Here is a 12,631-nt window from a genome sequence, read left to right as displayed (position 1 = left end):
TTGTTTCATTATTATTTCAGCAGCTATAAAATTTTTTATTAAAACCCGTAGAATATTTCTGAAATTAAAGAAAACAAAGCTTCGGGAAATTGTCTGATTTGATATTTCTCAGGGTGATTTCTAAAATGCCAGTGAAATTTATCTTACACGTTTATTTAAACTTCAGTTTTTCAGGAAATTTTTGACTAACAGAGGGATTAACGAATGAACGTTTGGCGACAGTAATTATTGCACAAATAAATGTTTATTGCAGTTTGGTCAATAGGAAAAAAACACAGCAGCAGCAGTTGATCAACAGTCACTGAACTAAAACTTGAAACATTATTACCATAAGTTACAGTCAAATGTGGGATAATGTACCGGCTTATCGTATATCTTCATTTGCCGAAGTATTCAATAGAGCATTGCTAGCCAGCCGAGGATGAAGCAAGTGCCTCCGAACGGTGTCACTTTGCTAAATCGTTTGTCGGAGGTAAATGCAAAGTAGTAGCATGGACCGCAGAACATCAGAATACCAGAAACCATGAAGACACCAGCCTGAAACTTGCAACCTTATCAAAACCTGTATACTTCATGCGTCTAAATTCTGCACAGAAGCTAGCAAAGGTTCTTACCACATTTGACGCCCTGCAAAGCGGCAGGCCAAGCAAGGCCAAAGTGTGAATAAAGTGGTATCTATTGGCCGTTTCAAAAATCCTCATACTATCTCTAGCAGTCTCTTTGGGATATTGTCCTGAATTAATTCATACTGTTAATAGTATTATTTCTACAAAGTGTCGTGTACATTTTGATTAGAAGTGGAGGTGAGACAAGTGTTAAAAACAATTCAAGGTACCTAAAAACAATGAGCCCATTGCATGGAAATGATTCTGTGCAAATTTGAAGCGTACGAGTTACCATAATTTATATATATAATTGCATCTTTTTTATGCAGATTTTTTTTGATTTTTATTTTTATAATTAAAAGGATCAAAATGATTATACTCTGCTATTTGTCAGCCAATTTTACTGTTTTTGGGCGCATTTTGCTCACTGTCCAAATCTCCACAAATATTTAGAACAAAAATCAAGAAAACTTACCATATAAAATGTTTATAATGCGCAAATGTAATATTCACAAACATCTTTTGGATGAAACTCGCACAAATCCATTTGTATACAGTCTAGAGATAAGTAAGTGTAAAATTTTTTTTACTCTATCTCTTGCAATCCCTGTGCTTAGCAAAATAACCCAATAAACATTAGAAGCGGACAAAACAACACCAGAGTTTAATTATTTCAAATGTTCTAATTATAATACCTTTTCTCAAATTGTTAATATCTTAACTTGTGTTATTCGAATCTGCTCAGAATTACTCCTAATCGCAGTATGAATATCATTTCATTCATTCATTTATATTTATATTTATATTGTTCATTTGTGTTCAGTCATTAGCACAAATATCGTTGCTGAGATTTTTTCCCCAGTTTTTTTTTTCGATTTCTATCTTTTGATTCAGATGGCAAGGACCATTCATATTGAAAGAAAGATCAAATCGACATGTTTCAACTTACGGTGAGATCCGTATGCACCAAGGACTACTGCTAATGCTCCGCTGAATGCTGCAAGTCTCACGTACGGTCCGGTAGCGGCTGCAAGCTTCCATAAGGGCACAGGAGATGGTACAACCATTTTAATATCTGTCTGTGGAGTTAATCCTACGTAACTCACTAACTGAAATTGCAAAAAAACAAAATAGCAATCAAATTGATTTTCACTGTGATCAACCTTGTTTTAGTACTAAAGGATGAAAATTTATGGAAGACAAAGAACTACCAGCACTATGGATTACTATGATGAACATTCTGGAATTGAAAATATGCGACAAAGTTGCAAAAAAAAATTCTGAAAACTGAACGATCTGTGAATTTATTTATTCACTTAATTAAGTATACTAGGTATATACAGATAATTATTAATTGATAAAATGTAAATATACAGGGCATGACTTTTACTTATGTCTGTTCTAAGTGGAAAAATACGAAGAAATAATATGAAAATAAATAATGCGATGTCATCCAGTGCGCTGGTATATCGATTAACACTTACGCCGGTGATTGTGCTCTTGGCGATGTCAAATGCGTTAGAACTGAGGGGATTAGTATACAACGCGTAATTCAACGCTTCTTGAATTCCCATTTTTCGATTCAACCTATCCTAACCTAACCTAAGACTTCGTACCGATTAGTTTAAATGCGGTGCTCAAATTCATTTCAATTCGTTTGAGATCATTGCTCATTCACGCGCACGTTTGATACTTTTTCTGCAAAGTCCACTCCGCCAATGTAGGCTGGATTTTCACGGGCAGCAAAAAATGTCGCAGTATTTTACTGCTGAGTTTTTGACCAATAGAAAATGCCAAAAAAAGTTAGAGCAGGAAAGCACTACCTTAGGGGGCGTGTTCGGAAATTGACTGAAAGTACTGTCAGTACAATGGTATAGTCAATGTGACGTATACTGTAGATTTTCAGTACTGACAGTATTTTCAGTCAATTTCCGAACACGCCCCTTAGCATAGATTTCCACAGGCGTCAAATTGGCGCAATGGCAACAGTGCCAAGCTGTCGGCGGCAAAACGACTCTCATGAAAATGAGCACTGACGCAACAGTAAAATATCGCATGTCAAAACTATGTGATTGAGTCAGTGGTACTGTTGCGTTTTTATCCTAAGAATTGAAAAATCTAGGATTGTTAATTCGAAATTTGAATAAATGGAGATAATGAAGCAGCAAAACCGAAATCAATTTAAACGTTAGCAGTTTTTTGAGGTGAGAAAATAATCCAACTCATTCTCATTATTGCAGAATCGTGCACTCGTGCATAATTATCATGCCTTTTCATACGTTTATTACCACATGGTCTACACTAAAAACATTGCGGTGTGTCCAGGGCCTTTCTTCTGAACAATCGCTCTATCTAATAAAAAAGTTATGAACAAATGAACAGGTAAAAAAGATTATAATAACAATAGTATAAAAAAAGATTATAATAACAATAGTATATGCATGAAGTTGGCGGTGGGGTGAGATGCCGAAAACAAAACAAAAAGCATCTAGCAAACAAAACTCCCTTTGACAGCAAGTCATTTTTGGTGAAATGTAATGAAAACACTTTTTTTGACTGTGTCACCTCATTCCCAATTTTCAATGCTTTTATCCAAGCTAATCGACGATCAATTACTTCATCTTCACCAAATTTATTTTTGATTACTACAAAACTAGAATTTGCCGAAGGAAAAGTGTAAAATCGAACTGTATTGTTCTTACTAGACTTGCTATTACACCCATACACGCAGCAGAAAGTTTTATTTTTATTTTCTCGTGGTGGAAACTCCATGATTAAATTTTTTGATCAAATATTGAAATTTAAGATGTTTTTAAGTAATAACTAAGCTTATAGATACTAATTGATTACTTAATATTTAAAAAAAAGTTTAACACTTTTAAACTACATTTCTCACATATTATATTTGGTATCAGCAGTTTAAGCTTGACCTGCATAGAGTAATTTATATTTGATCCGTCAGGTAGCGTATCTGAGTGGATGATTTCCCAATAGCAATATAAGTCGCCAAATGCAATTGGGGACGCATGGCATCGGGTGTTTTGTACATGTGAGTGGATTCGTTTACGAAAACAATCTGAGCAGACCTGCATAGGGAGCCAATAGCAATGTCGGGTTGATCGGAAACAACCGATCAACAGTTGCAGACTTGTCATCAAATCAGCACAAATAAATTCACCTGTCTAACAGACACTGTATAAGGAAATAGTGAGGCGCGTACCGCCGAGACCTCGGCGGCGAGCGACTCGAGCGCCGAGGTGGGATTGGCGCGCGAAGCGCGCAGGGGCGCAGCCCCTAGTAAACAAAAATAAAAAAGATATTAACACTTTAGTCATTTCACTGAATTACATGTATGACGATTCTAGAATAATGAGAATGAATTAGATTTTTTTTCTTATATCTCTAACAGCTACTCATAGAGCTTATAGAAAAGTTTTGTGGAATACGCTGCGAGCGAAGTATTAAAAGTACAGCCGAAAACGTAAGATTTTGTTCGTAATTCATCTGCTGTTGGTCCTATATACGCTTTATTGAATGTGTTTTCGGCATTTTTGAGGGTTAGAATTATCTGATTTAAAAAAAGTCCTGCAAAACGATTTTACGACGAAAAGGTTCCAAACTCCGAGAGTCGCAAATTTTTGGCTGATTTTGGGATTTGCTGATATTGATTTATTCACAATCAGTATCAACATAATTTTGCAACGAATCAAAACTTACGGCTGAAAAACATCAAATTTGCACTGGCTTTTTAACGAGGTGGGAAAGAAAAATCAGAAACTCGTAGGGACAAAGTTCCAGTTCCAGTTTATTCAATGTAGTACAAGTGTTCAGGTGTCAGTGTATACTACTTTACCAAGTTTCCAAATACTATAAATCTATTATGTTATACTAGTGCATTATACTAATGATTTTATACCAATAATTACTATAATAATATTCTCATTGATATAATCAGTACGTTATTTCTATATAGAATAGATACTGCGATATATATTGCATTGAGCAAAATATGAACAATGTTGTATAAAATAGTTATTAATGTTGTTTGTAAGCGTAGTTTGAGGTCCAGTCTGAGTACCTACAATGCTAAAAGCTACAATGCACCTCTGCAGGATTCGAGATGTGTAATGTTGTATTACTATTATACGTAACAATAAATAAATTGAATAACACCCACTGGAATTTCTTCGTCATTTTTTCGTATCTTCTCAGGAATTGGTCCCACGACGCTCCAAATACCTTTTTGTAAGACTAGAGTTCCAAAAAGTCTGGAAAGGGGTCGTTCGAATTGATTCTATGACGAAAAATTATCCGCTCGAAAAAAAAGGACGGTAGACCTCGTCAGTTTTTTTCTATCCGTTGTTTGTGAATTTTAGACAATGCTGAAATCAATCTATTCATACGGTACATAGCCGTACTCAACTGAGAGAAGTCGATTCGACACAGTTCCAATACGCTGCGAGAAACGCACCAAGAGTAGCCTACAAAGAATAGAAGATTCCGTTAGTAGTTCCCCTGCTGCTGACCTTACGCTATTTTTTGTGCTATTTTTGAATTCCTGTGAGTCCAATTAGTGTAACGATCATACTAATCGAATCTGAGACTAATATCGTTCGGTCAAAAAATGAAGAAAAAAGTAAGGCATTTTTGGTGAAAATTTTCGCGATTTTGAAAAGTGCCAGAATAAATTCTTTCATGCACTATCCCGACGTAATCTTGCGAGAGATATCGATTGCGTGCAGTCCCAATACGCTGCGATAAACGGATCAAGAGTTACAGCCGAAAAACGAGACCTGTGTTTTCGACATATTTCAGCTGGTGCTTTTTCCTTCGTAATTTCTCTCCTGTTGATCCCACGCTCTTTTTGCTGCGTTTTCAGAGTTCCTAGGGGTCCAATTAGTCGGGGAAGGGTCATTTAAATCGAATCTGAGACCACAAATTTTCGGCTCCAAAAATGAAGAAAATGTAAGGCTAACCCCTTTGCATTTTTGGCAAAAATTTTCATAATTTTGAAAAGCACCGGAATGAATTCTTCCATGCTCTATTCCGACGTCATTTTGCGAGAGAAATCGATTGGGCGCAGTCCCAATACGCTGCGATAAACGGATCAAGAGTTACAGCCGAAAAACGAGACCTGTGTTTTCGACATATTTCAGCTGGTGCTTTTTCCTTCGTAATTTCTCTCCTGTTGATCCCATGCTTTTTTCGCTGCGTTTTCTGAGTTCCTAGGGGTCCAATTAGTCGGGGGAGGGTCATTTACATCGAATCTGAGACCACAAATTTCCGGCTCCAAAAATGAAGAAAATGTAAGGCTAACCCCTTTGCATTTTTGGCAGAAATTTTCGTAATTTTGAGAAGTGCCGGAATGAATTCTTCCATGCTCTATTCCGACGTCATTTTGCGAGAGAAATCGATTGGGCGCAGTCCCAATACGCTGCGATAAACGGATCAAAAGTTACAGCCGAAAAACGAGATCCTGTGTTTTCGACATGTTTCAGCTGGTGCTTTTTCCTTCGTAATTTCTCTCCTGTTGATCCCACGCTCTTTTTGCTGCGTTTTCTGAGTTCCTACGGGTCCAATTAGTCAGGGGAGGGTCATTTGAATCGAATCTGAGACCACAAATTTTCGGCTCCAAAAATGAAGAAAATGTAAGGCTTACCCCTTTGCATTTTTGGCAAAAATTTTCATAATTCTGAAAAGCACCGGAATGAATTCTTCCATGCTCTATTCCGACGTCATTTTGCGAGAGAAATCGATTGGGCGCAGTCCCAATACGCTGCGATAAACGGATCAAAAGTTACAGCCGAAAAACGAGACCTGTGTTTTCGACATATTTCAGCTGGTGCTTTTTCCTTCGTAATTTCTCTCCTGTTGATCCCACGCTCTTTTTGCTGCGTTTTCTGAGTTCCTAGGGGTCCAATTAGTCGGGGGAGGGTCATTTACATCGAATCTGAGACCACAAATTTTCGGCTCCAAAAATGAAGAAAATGTAAGGCTAACCCCTTTGCATTTTTGGCAGAAATTTTCGTAATTTTGAGAAGTGCCGGAATGAATTCTTCCATGCACTATTCCGACGTCATTTTGCGAGAGAAATCGATTGGGCGCAGTCCCAATACGCTGCGATAAACGGATCAAGAGTTACAGCCGAAAAACGAGACCTGTGTTTTCGACATATTTCAGCTGGTGCTTTTTCCTTCGTAATTTCTCTCCTGTTGATCCCATGCTTTTTTCGCTGCGTTTTCTGAGTTCCTAGGGGTCCAATTAGTCGGGGGAGGGTCATTTACATCGAATCTGAGACCACAAATTTCCGGCTCCAAAAATGAAGAAAATGTAAGGCTAACCCCTTTGCATTTTTGGCAAAAATTTTCATAATTTTGAAAAGCACTGGAATGAATTCTTCCATGCTCTATTCCGACGTCATTTTGCGAGAGAAATCGATTGGGCGCAGTCCCAATACGCTGCGAAGAACGGATCAAGAGTTACAGCCGAAAAACGAGACCTGTGTTTTCGACATATTTCAGCTGGTGCTTTTTCCTTCGTAATTTCTCTCCTGTTGATCCCACGCTCTTTTTGCTGCGTTTTCTGAGTTCCTAGGGGTCCAATTAGTCGGGGGAGGGTCATTTACATCGAATCTGAGACCACAAATTTCCGGCTCCAAAAATGAAGAAAATGTAAGGCTAACCCCTTTGCATTTTTGGCAAAAATTTTCATAATTTTGAAAAGCACTGGAATGAATTCTTCCATGCTCTATTCTGACGTCATTTTGCGAGAGAAATCGATTGGGCGCAGTCCCAATACGCTGCGAAGAACGGATCAAGAGTTACAGCCGAAAAACGAGACCTGTGTTTTCGACATATTTCAGCTGGTGCTTTTTCCTTCGTAATTTCTCTCCTGTTGATCCCACGCTCTTTTTGCTGCGTTTTCTGAGTTCCTAGGGGTCCAATTAGTCGGGGGAGGGTCATTTACATCGAATCTGAGACCACAAATTTCCGGCTCCAAAAATGAAGAAAATGTAAGGCTAACCCCTTTGCATTTTTGGCAAAAATTTTCATAATTCTGAAAAGCACCGGAATGAATTCTTCCATGCTCTATTCCGACGTCATTTTGCGAGAGAAATCGATTGGGCGCAGTCCCAATACGCTGCGAAGAACGGATCAAGAGTTACAGCCGAAAAACGAGACCTGTGTTTTCGACATATTTCAGCTGGTGCTTTTTCCTTCGTAATTTCTCTCCTGTTGACCCTTTGCATTTTTGGCAAAAATTTTCATAATTTTGAAAAGCGCCGGAATGACTTTTTCCATGCACTACTCCGACGTCATTTTGCGAGAGTAATCGATTGGGCGCAGTCCCAATACGCTGCGATAAACGGATCAAAAGTTACAGCCAAAAAACGAGACCTGTGTTTTAGACATATTTCAGCTGATGCTTTTTCCTTCGTAATTTCTCTCCTGTTGATCCCACGCTCTTTTTGCTGCGTTTTCTGAGTTCCTAGGGGTCCAATTAGTCGGGGGAGGGTCATTTACATCGAATCTGAGACCACAAATTTTCGGCTCCAAAAATGAAGAAAATGTAAGGCTAACCCCTTTGCATTTTTGGCAAAAATTTTCATAATTCTGAAAAGCACCGGAATGAATTCTTCCATGCTCTATTCCGACGTCATTTTGCGAGAGAAATCGATTGGGCGCAGTCCCAATACGCTGCGATAAACGGATCAAAAGTTACAGCCGAAAAACGAGACCTGTGTTTTCGACATATTTCAGCTGGTGCTTTTTCCTTCGTAATTTCTCTCCTGTTGATCCCACGCTCTTTTTGCTGCGTTTTCAGAGTTCCTAAGGGTCCAATTAGTCGGGGGAGGGTCATTTACATCGAATCTGAGACCACAAATTTTCGGCTCCAAAAATGAAGAAAATGTAAGGCTAACCCCTTTGCATTTTTGGCAGAAATTTTCGTAATTTTGAGAAGTGCCGGAATGAATTCTTCCATGCACTATTCCGACGTCATTTTGCGAGAGAAATCGATTGGGCGCAGTCCCAATACGCTGCGATAAACGGATCAAGAGTTACAGCCGAAAAACGAGACCTGTGTTTTCGACATATTTCAGCTGGTGCTTTTTCCTTCGTAATTTCTCTCCTGTTGATCCCATGCTTTTTTCGCTGCGTTTTCTGAGTTCCTAGGGGTCCAATTAGTCGGGGGAGGGTCATTTACATCGAATCTGAGACCACAAATTTCCGGCTCCAAAAATGAAGAAAATGTAAGGCTAACCCCTTTGCATTTTTGGCAAAAATTTTCATAATTCTGAAAAGCACCGGAATGAATTCTTCCATGCTCTATTCCGACGTCATTTTGCGAGAGAAATCGATTGGGCGCAGTCCCAATACGCTGCGAAGAACGGATCAAGAGTTACAGCCGAAAAACGAGACCTGTGTTTTCGACATATTTCAGCTGGTGCTTTTTCCTTCGTAATTTCTCTCCTGTTGATCCCACGCTCTTTTTGCTGCGTTTTCTGAGTTCCTAGGGGTCCAATTAGTCGGGGGAGGGTCATTTACATCGAATCTGAGACCACAAATTTTCGGCTCCAAAAATGAAGAAAATGTAAGGCTAACCCCTTTGCATTTTTGGCAGAAATTTTCGTAATTTTGAGAAGTGCCGGAATGAATTCTTCCATGCACTATTCCGACGTCATTTTGCGAGAGAAATCGATTGGGCGCAGTCCCAATACGCTGCGATAAACGGATCAAGAGTTACAGCCGAAAAACGAGACCTGTGTTTTCGACATATTTCAGCTGGTGCTTTTTCCTTCGTAATTTCTCTCCTGTTGATCCCATGCTTTTTTCGCTGCGTTTTCTGAGTTCCTAGGGGTCCAATTAGTCGGGGGAGGGTCATTTACATCGAATCTGAGACCACAAATTTCCGGCTCCAAAAATGAAGAAAATGTAAGGCTAACCCCTTTGCATTTTTGGCAAAAATTTTCATAATTTTGAAAAGCACTGGAATGAATTCTTCCATGCTCTATTCCGACGTCATTTTGCGAGAGAAATCGATTGGGCGCAGTCCCAATACGCTGCGAAGAACGGATCAAGAGTTACAGCCGAAAAACGAGACCTGTGTTTTCGACATATTTCAGCTGGTGCTTTTTCCTTCGTAATTTCTCTCCTGTTGATCCCACGCTCTTTTTGCTGCGTTTTCTGAGTTCCTAGGGGTCCAATTAGTCGGGGGAGGGTCATTTACATCGAATCTGAGACCACAAATTTCCGGCTCCAAAAATGAAGAAAATGTAAGGCTAACCCCTTTGCATTTTTGGCAAAAATTTTCATAATTTTGAAAAGCGCCGGAATGACTTTTTCCATGCACTACTCCGACGTCATTTTGCGAGAGTAATCGATTGGGCGCAGTCCCAATACGCTGCGATAAACGGATCAAAAGTTACAGCCAAAAAACGAGACCTGTGTTTTAGACATATTTCAGCTGATGCTTTTTCCTTCGTAATTTCTCTCCTGTTGATCCCACGCTCTTTTTGCTGCGTTTTCTGAGTTCCTAGGGGTCCAATTAGTCGGGGGAGGGTCATTTAAATCGAATCTGAGACCACAAATTTTCGGCTCCAAAAATGAAGAAAATGTAAGGCTAACCCCTTTGCATTTTTGGCAAAAATTTTCATAATTCTGAAAAGCACCGGAATGAATTCTTCCATGCTCTATTCCGACGTCATTTTGCGAGAGAAATCGATTGGGCGCAGTCCCAATACGCTGCGATAAACGGATCAAAAGTTACAGCCGAAAAACGAGACCTGTGTTTTCGACATATTTCAGCTGGTGCTTTTTCCTTCGTAATTTCTCTCCTGTTGATCCCACGCTCTTTTTGCTGCGTTTTCAGAGTTCCTAAGGGTCCAATTAGTCGGGGGAGGGTCATTTACATCGAATCTGAGACCACAAATTTTCGGCTCCAAAAATGAAGAAAATGTAAGGCTAACCCCTTTGCATTTTTGGCAAAAATTTTCATAATTTTGAAAAGCACCGGAATGAATTCTTCCATGCTCTATTCCGACGTCATTTTGCGAGAGAAATCGATTGGGCGCAGTCCCAATACGCTGCGATAAACGGATCAAGAGTTACAGCCGAAAAACGAGACCTGTGTTTTCGACATATTTCAGCTGGTGCTTTTTCCTTCGTAATTTCTCTCCTGTTGATCCCATGCTTTTTTCGCCGCGTTTTCTGAGTTCCTAGGGGTCCAATTAGTCGGGGGAGGGTCATTTACATCGAATCTGAGACCACAAATTTCCGGCTCCAAAAATGAAGAAAATGTAAGGCTAACCCCTTTGCATTTTTGGCAAAAATTTTCATAATTTTGAAAAGCACTGGAATGAATTCTTCCATGCTCTATTCCGACGTCATTTTGCGAGAGAAATCGATTGGGCGCAGTCCCAATACGCTGCGAAGAACGGATCAAGAGTTACAGCCGAAAAACGAGACCTGTGTTTTCGACATATTTCAGCTGGTGCTTTTTCCTTCGTAATTTCTCTCCTGTTGATCCCACGCTCTTTTTGCTGCGTTTTCTGAGTTCCTAGGGGTCCAATTAGTCGGGGGAGGGTCATTTACATCGAATCTGAGACCACAAATTTCCGGCTCCAAAAATGAAGAAAATGTAAGGCTAACCCCTTTGCATTTTTGGCAAAAATTTTCATAATTTTGAAAAGCGCCGGAATGACTTTTTCCATGCACTACTCCGACGTCATTTTGCGAGAGTAATCGATTGGGGGCAGTCCCAATACGCTGCGATAAACGGATCAAAAGTTACAGCCAAAAAACGAGACCTGTGTTTTAGACATATTTCAGCTGATGCTTTTTCCTTCGTAATTTCTCTCCTGTTGATCCCACGCTCTTTTTGCTGCGTTTTCTGAGTTCCTAGGGGTCCAATTAGTCGGGGGAGGGTCATTTAAATCGAATCTGAGACCACAAATTTTCGGCTCCAAAAATGAAGAAAATGTAAGGCTAACCCCTTTGCATTTTTGGCAAAAATTTTCATAATTCTGAAAAGCACCGGAATGAATTCTTCCATGCTCTATTCCGACGTCATTTTGCGAGAGAAATCGATTGGGCGCAGTCCCAATACGCTGCGATAAACGGATCAAAAGTTACAGCCGAAAAACGAGACCTGTGTTTTCGACATATTTCAGCTGGTGCTTTTTCCTTCGTAATTTCTCTCCTGTTGATCCCACGCTCTTTTTGCTGCGTTTTCAGAGTTCCTAAGGGTCCAATTAGTCGGGGGAGGGTCATTTACATCGAATCTGAGACCACAAATTTTCGGCTCCAAAAATGAAGAAAATGTAAGGCTAACCCCTTTGCATTTTTGGCAAAAATTTTCATAATTTTGAAAAGCACCGGAATGAATTCTTCCATGCTCTATTCCGACGTCATTTTGCGAGAGAAATCGATTGGGCGCAGTCCCAATACGCTGCGATAAACGGATCAAGAGTTACAGCCGAAAAACGAGACCTGTGTTTTCGACATATTTCAGCTGGTGCTTTTTCCTTCGTAATTTCTCTCCTGTTGATCCCACGCTCTTTTTGCTGCGTTTTCTGAGTTCCTAGGGGTCCAATTAGTCGGGAGAGGGTCATTTAAATTGAATCTGAGACCACAAATTTTCGGCTCCAAAAATGAAGAAAATGCAAGGCTAACCCCTTTGCATTTTAGGCAAAAATTTTCGTAATTTTGAAAAGTGCCGGAATGAATTTTTCCATGCACTATTCCGACGTCATTTTGCGAGAGTAATCGATTGGGCGCAGTCCCAATACGCTGCGATCAACGCATCAAAAGTTGCAGCCGAAAAACGAAGAATTTTGCTCCACATTCCTCTGCTGTCGATCCCATGCTGTTTTCGCTGCGTTTTCTGAGATCCTGGCGGTCCATTAGTCAGGAAAGGGTTACACAAATTGAGTCTGAGACCAAAAATTTTCGGCTCCAAAAATGAAGAAAAAAACAACGCTAAATATTGCCACAGAATTTTGCTGCGAGTGAAAATCTAGTCTTGGG

At 39.7% G+C, this 12,631-nt stretch overlaps 1 protein-coding gene across 2 annotated transcripts; it reads right to left on the bottom strand.

Moving 5' to 3' along the window:
- Positions 1-335: 335 nt before the first annotated feature.
- Positions 336-2,487, bottom strand: LOC124176814 (transmembrane protein 256-like). 2 transcript variants are annotated; one of them, XM_046558541.1, is made up of 5 exons: positions 2,284-2,487; positions 2,090-2,207; positions 1,555-1,714; positions 615-733; positions 336-537 (listed from the first exon to the last, which is right to left on the bottom strand). In XM_046558541.1, exons 2-5 carry the CDS (start codon positions 2,177-2,179, stop codon positions 394-396), a joined length of 513 nt encoding a protein of 170 aa, XP_046414497.1. In that variant the 5' UTR covers positions 2,180-2,207; positions 2,284-2,487; the 3' UTR covers positions 336-393. The 2 variants fall into 2 exon arrangements, with proteins under 2 accessions (XP_046414497.1, XP_046414496.1); XM_046558540.1 differs by having other exon boundaries at positions 2,090-2,486.
- Between the last annotated feature and the right edge of the window lie 10,144 nt (positions 2,488-12,631).

This window comes from Neodiprion fabricii, chromosome 2, assembly GCF_021155785.1.
Source record: "Neodiprion fabricii isolate iyNeoFabr1 chromosome 2, iyNeoFabr1.1, whole genome shotgun sequence".
NCBI classification, from domain to species: Eukaryota; Metazoa; Arthropoda; class Insecta; order Hymenoptera; family Diprionidae; genus Neodiprion; species Neodiprion fabricii.
This window is presented reverse-complemented; position numbering and strand designations above follow the sequence as displayed.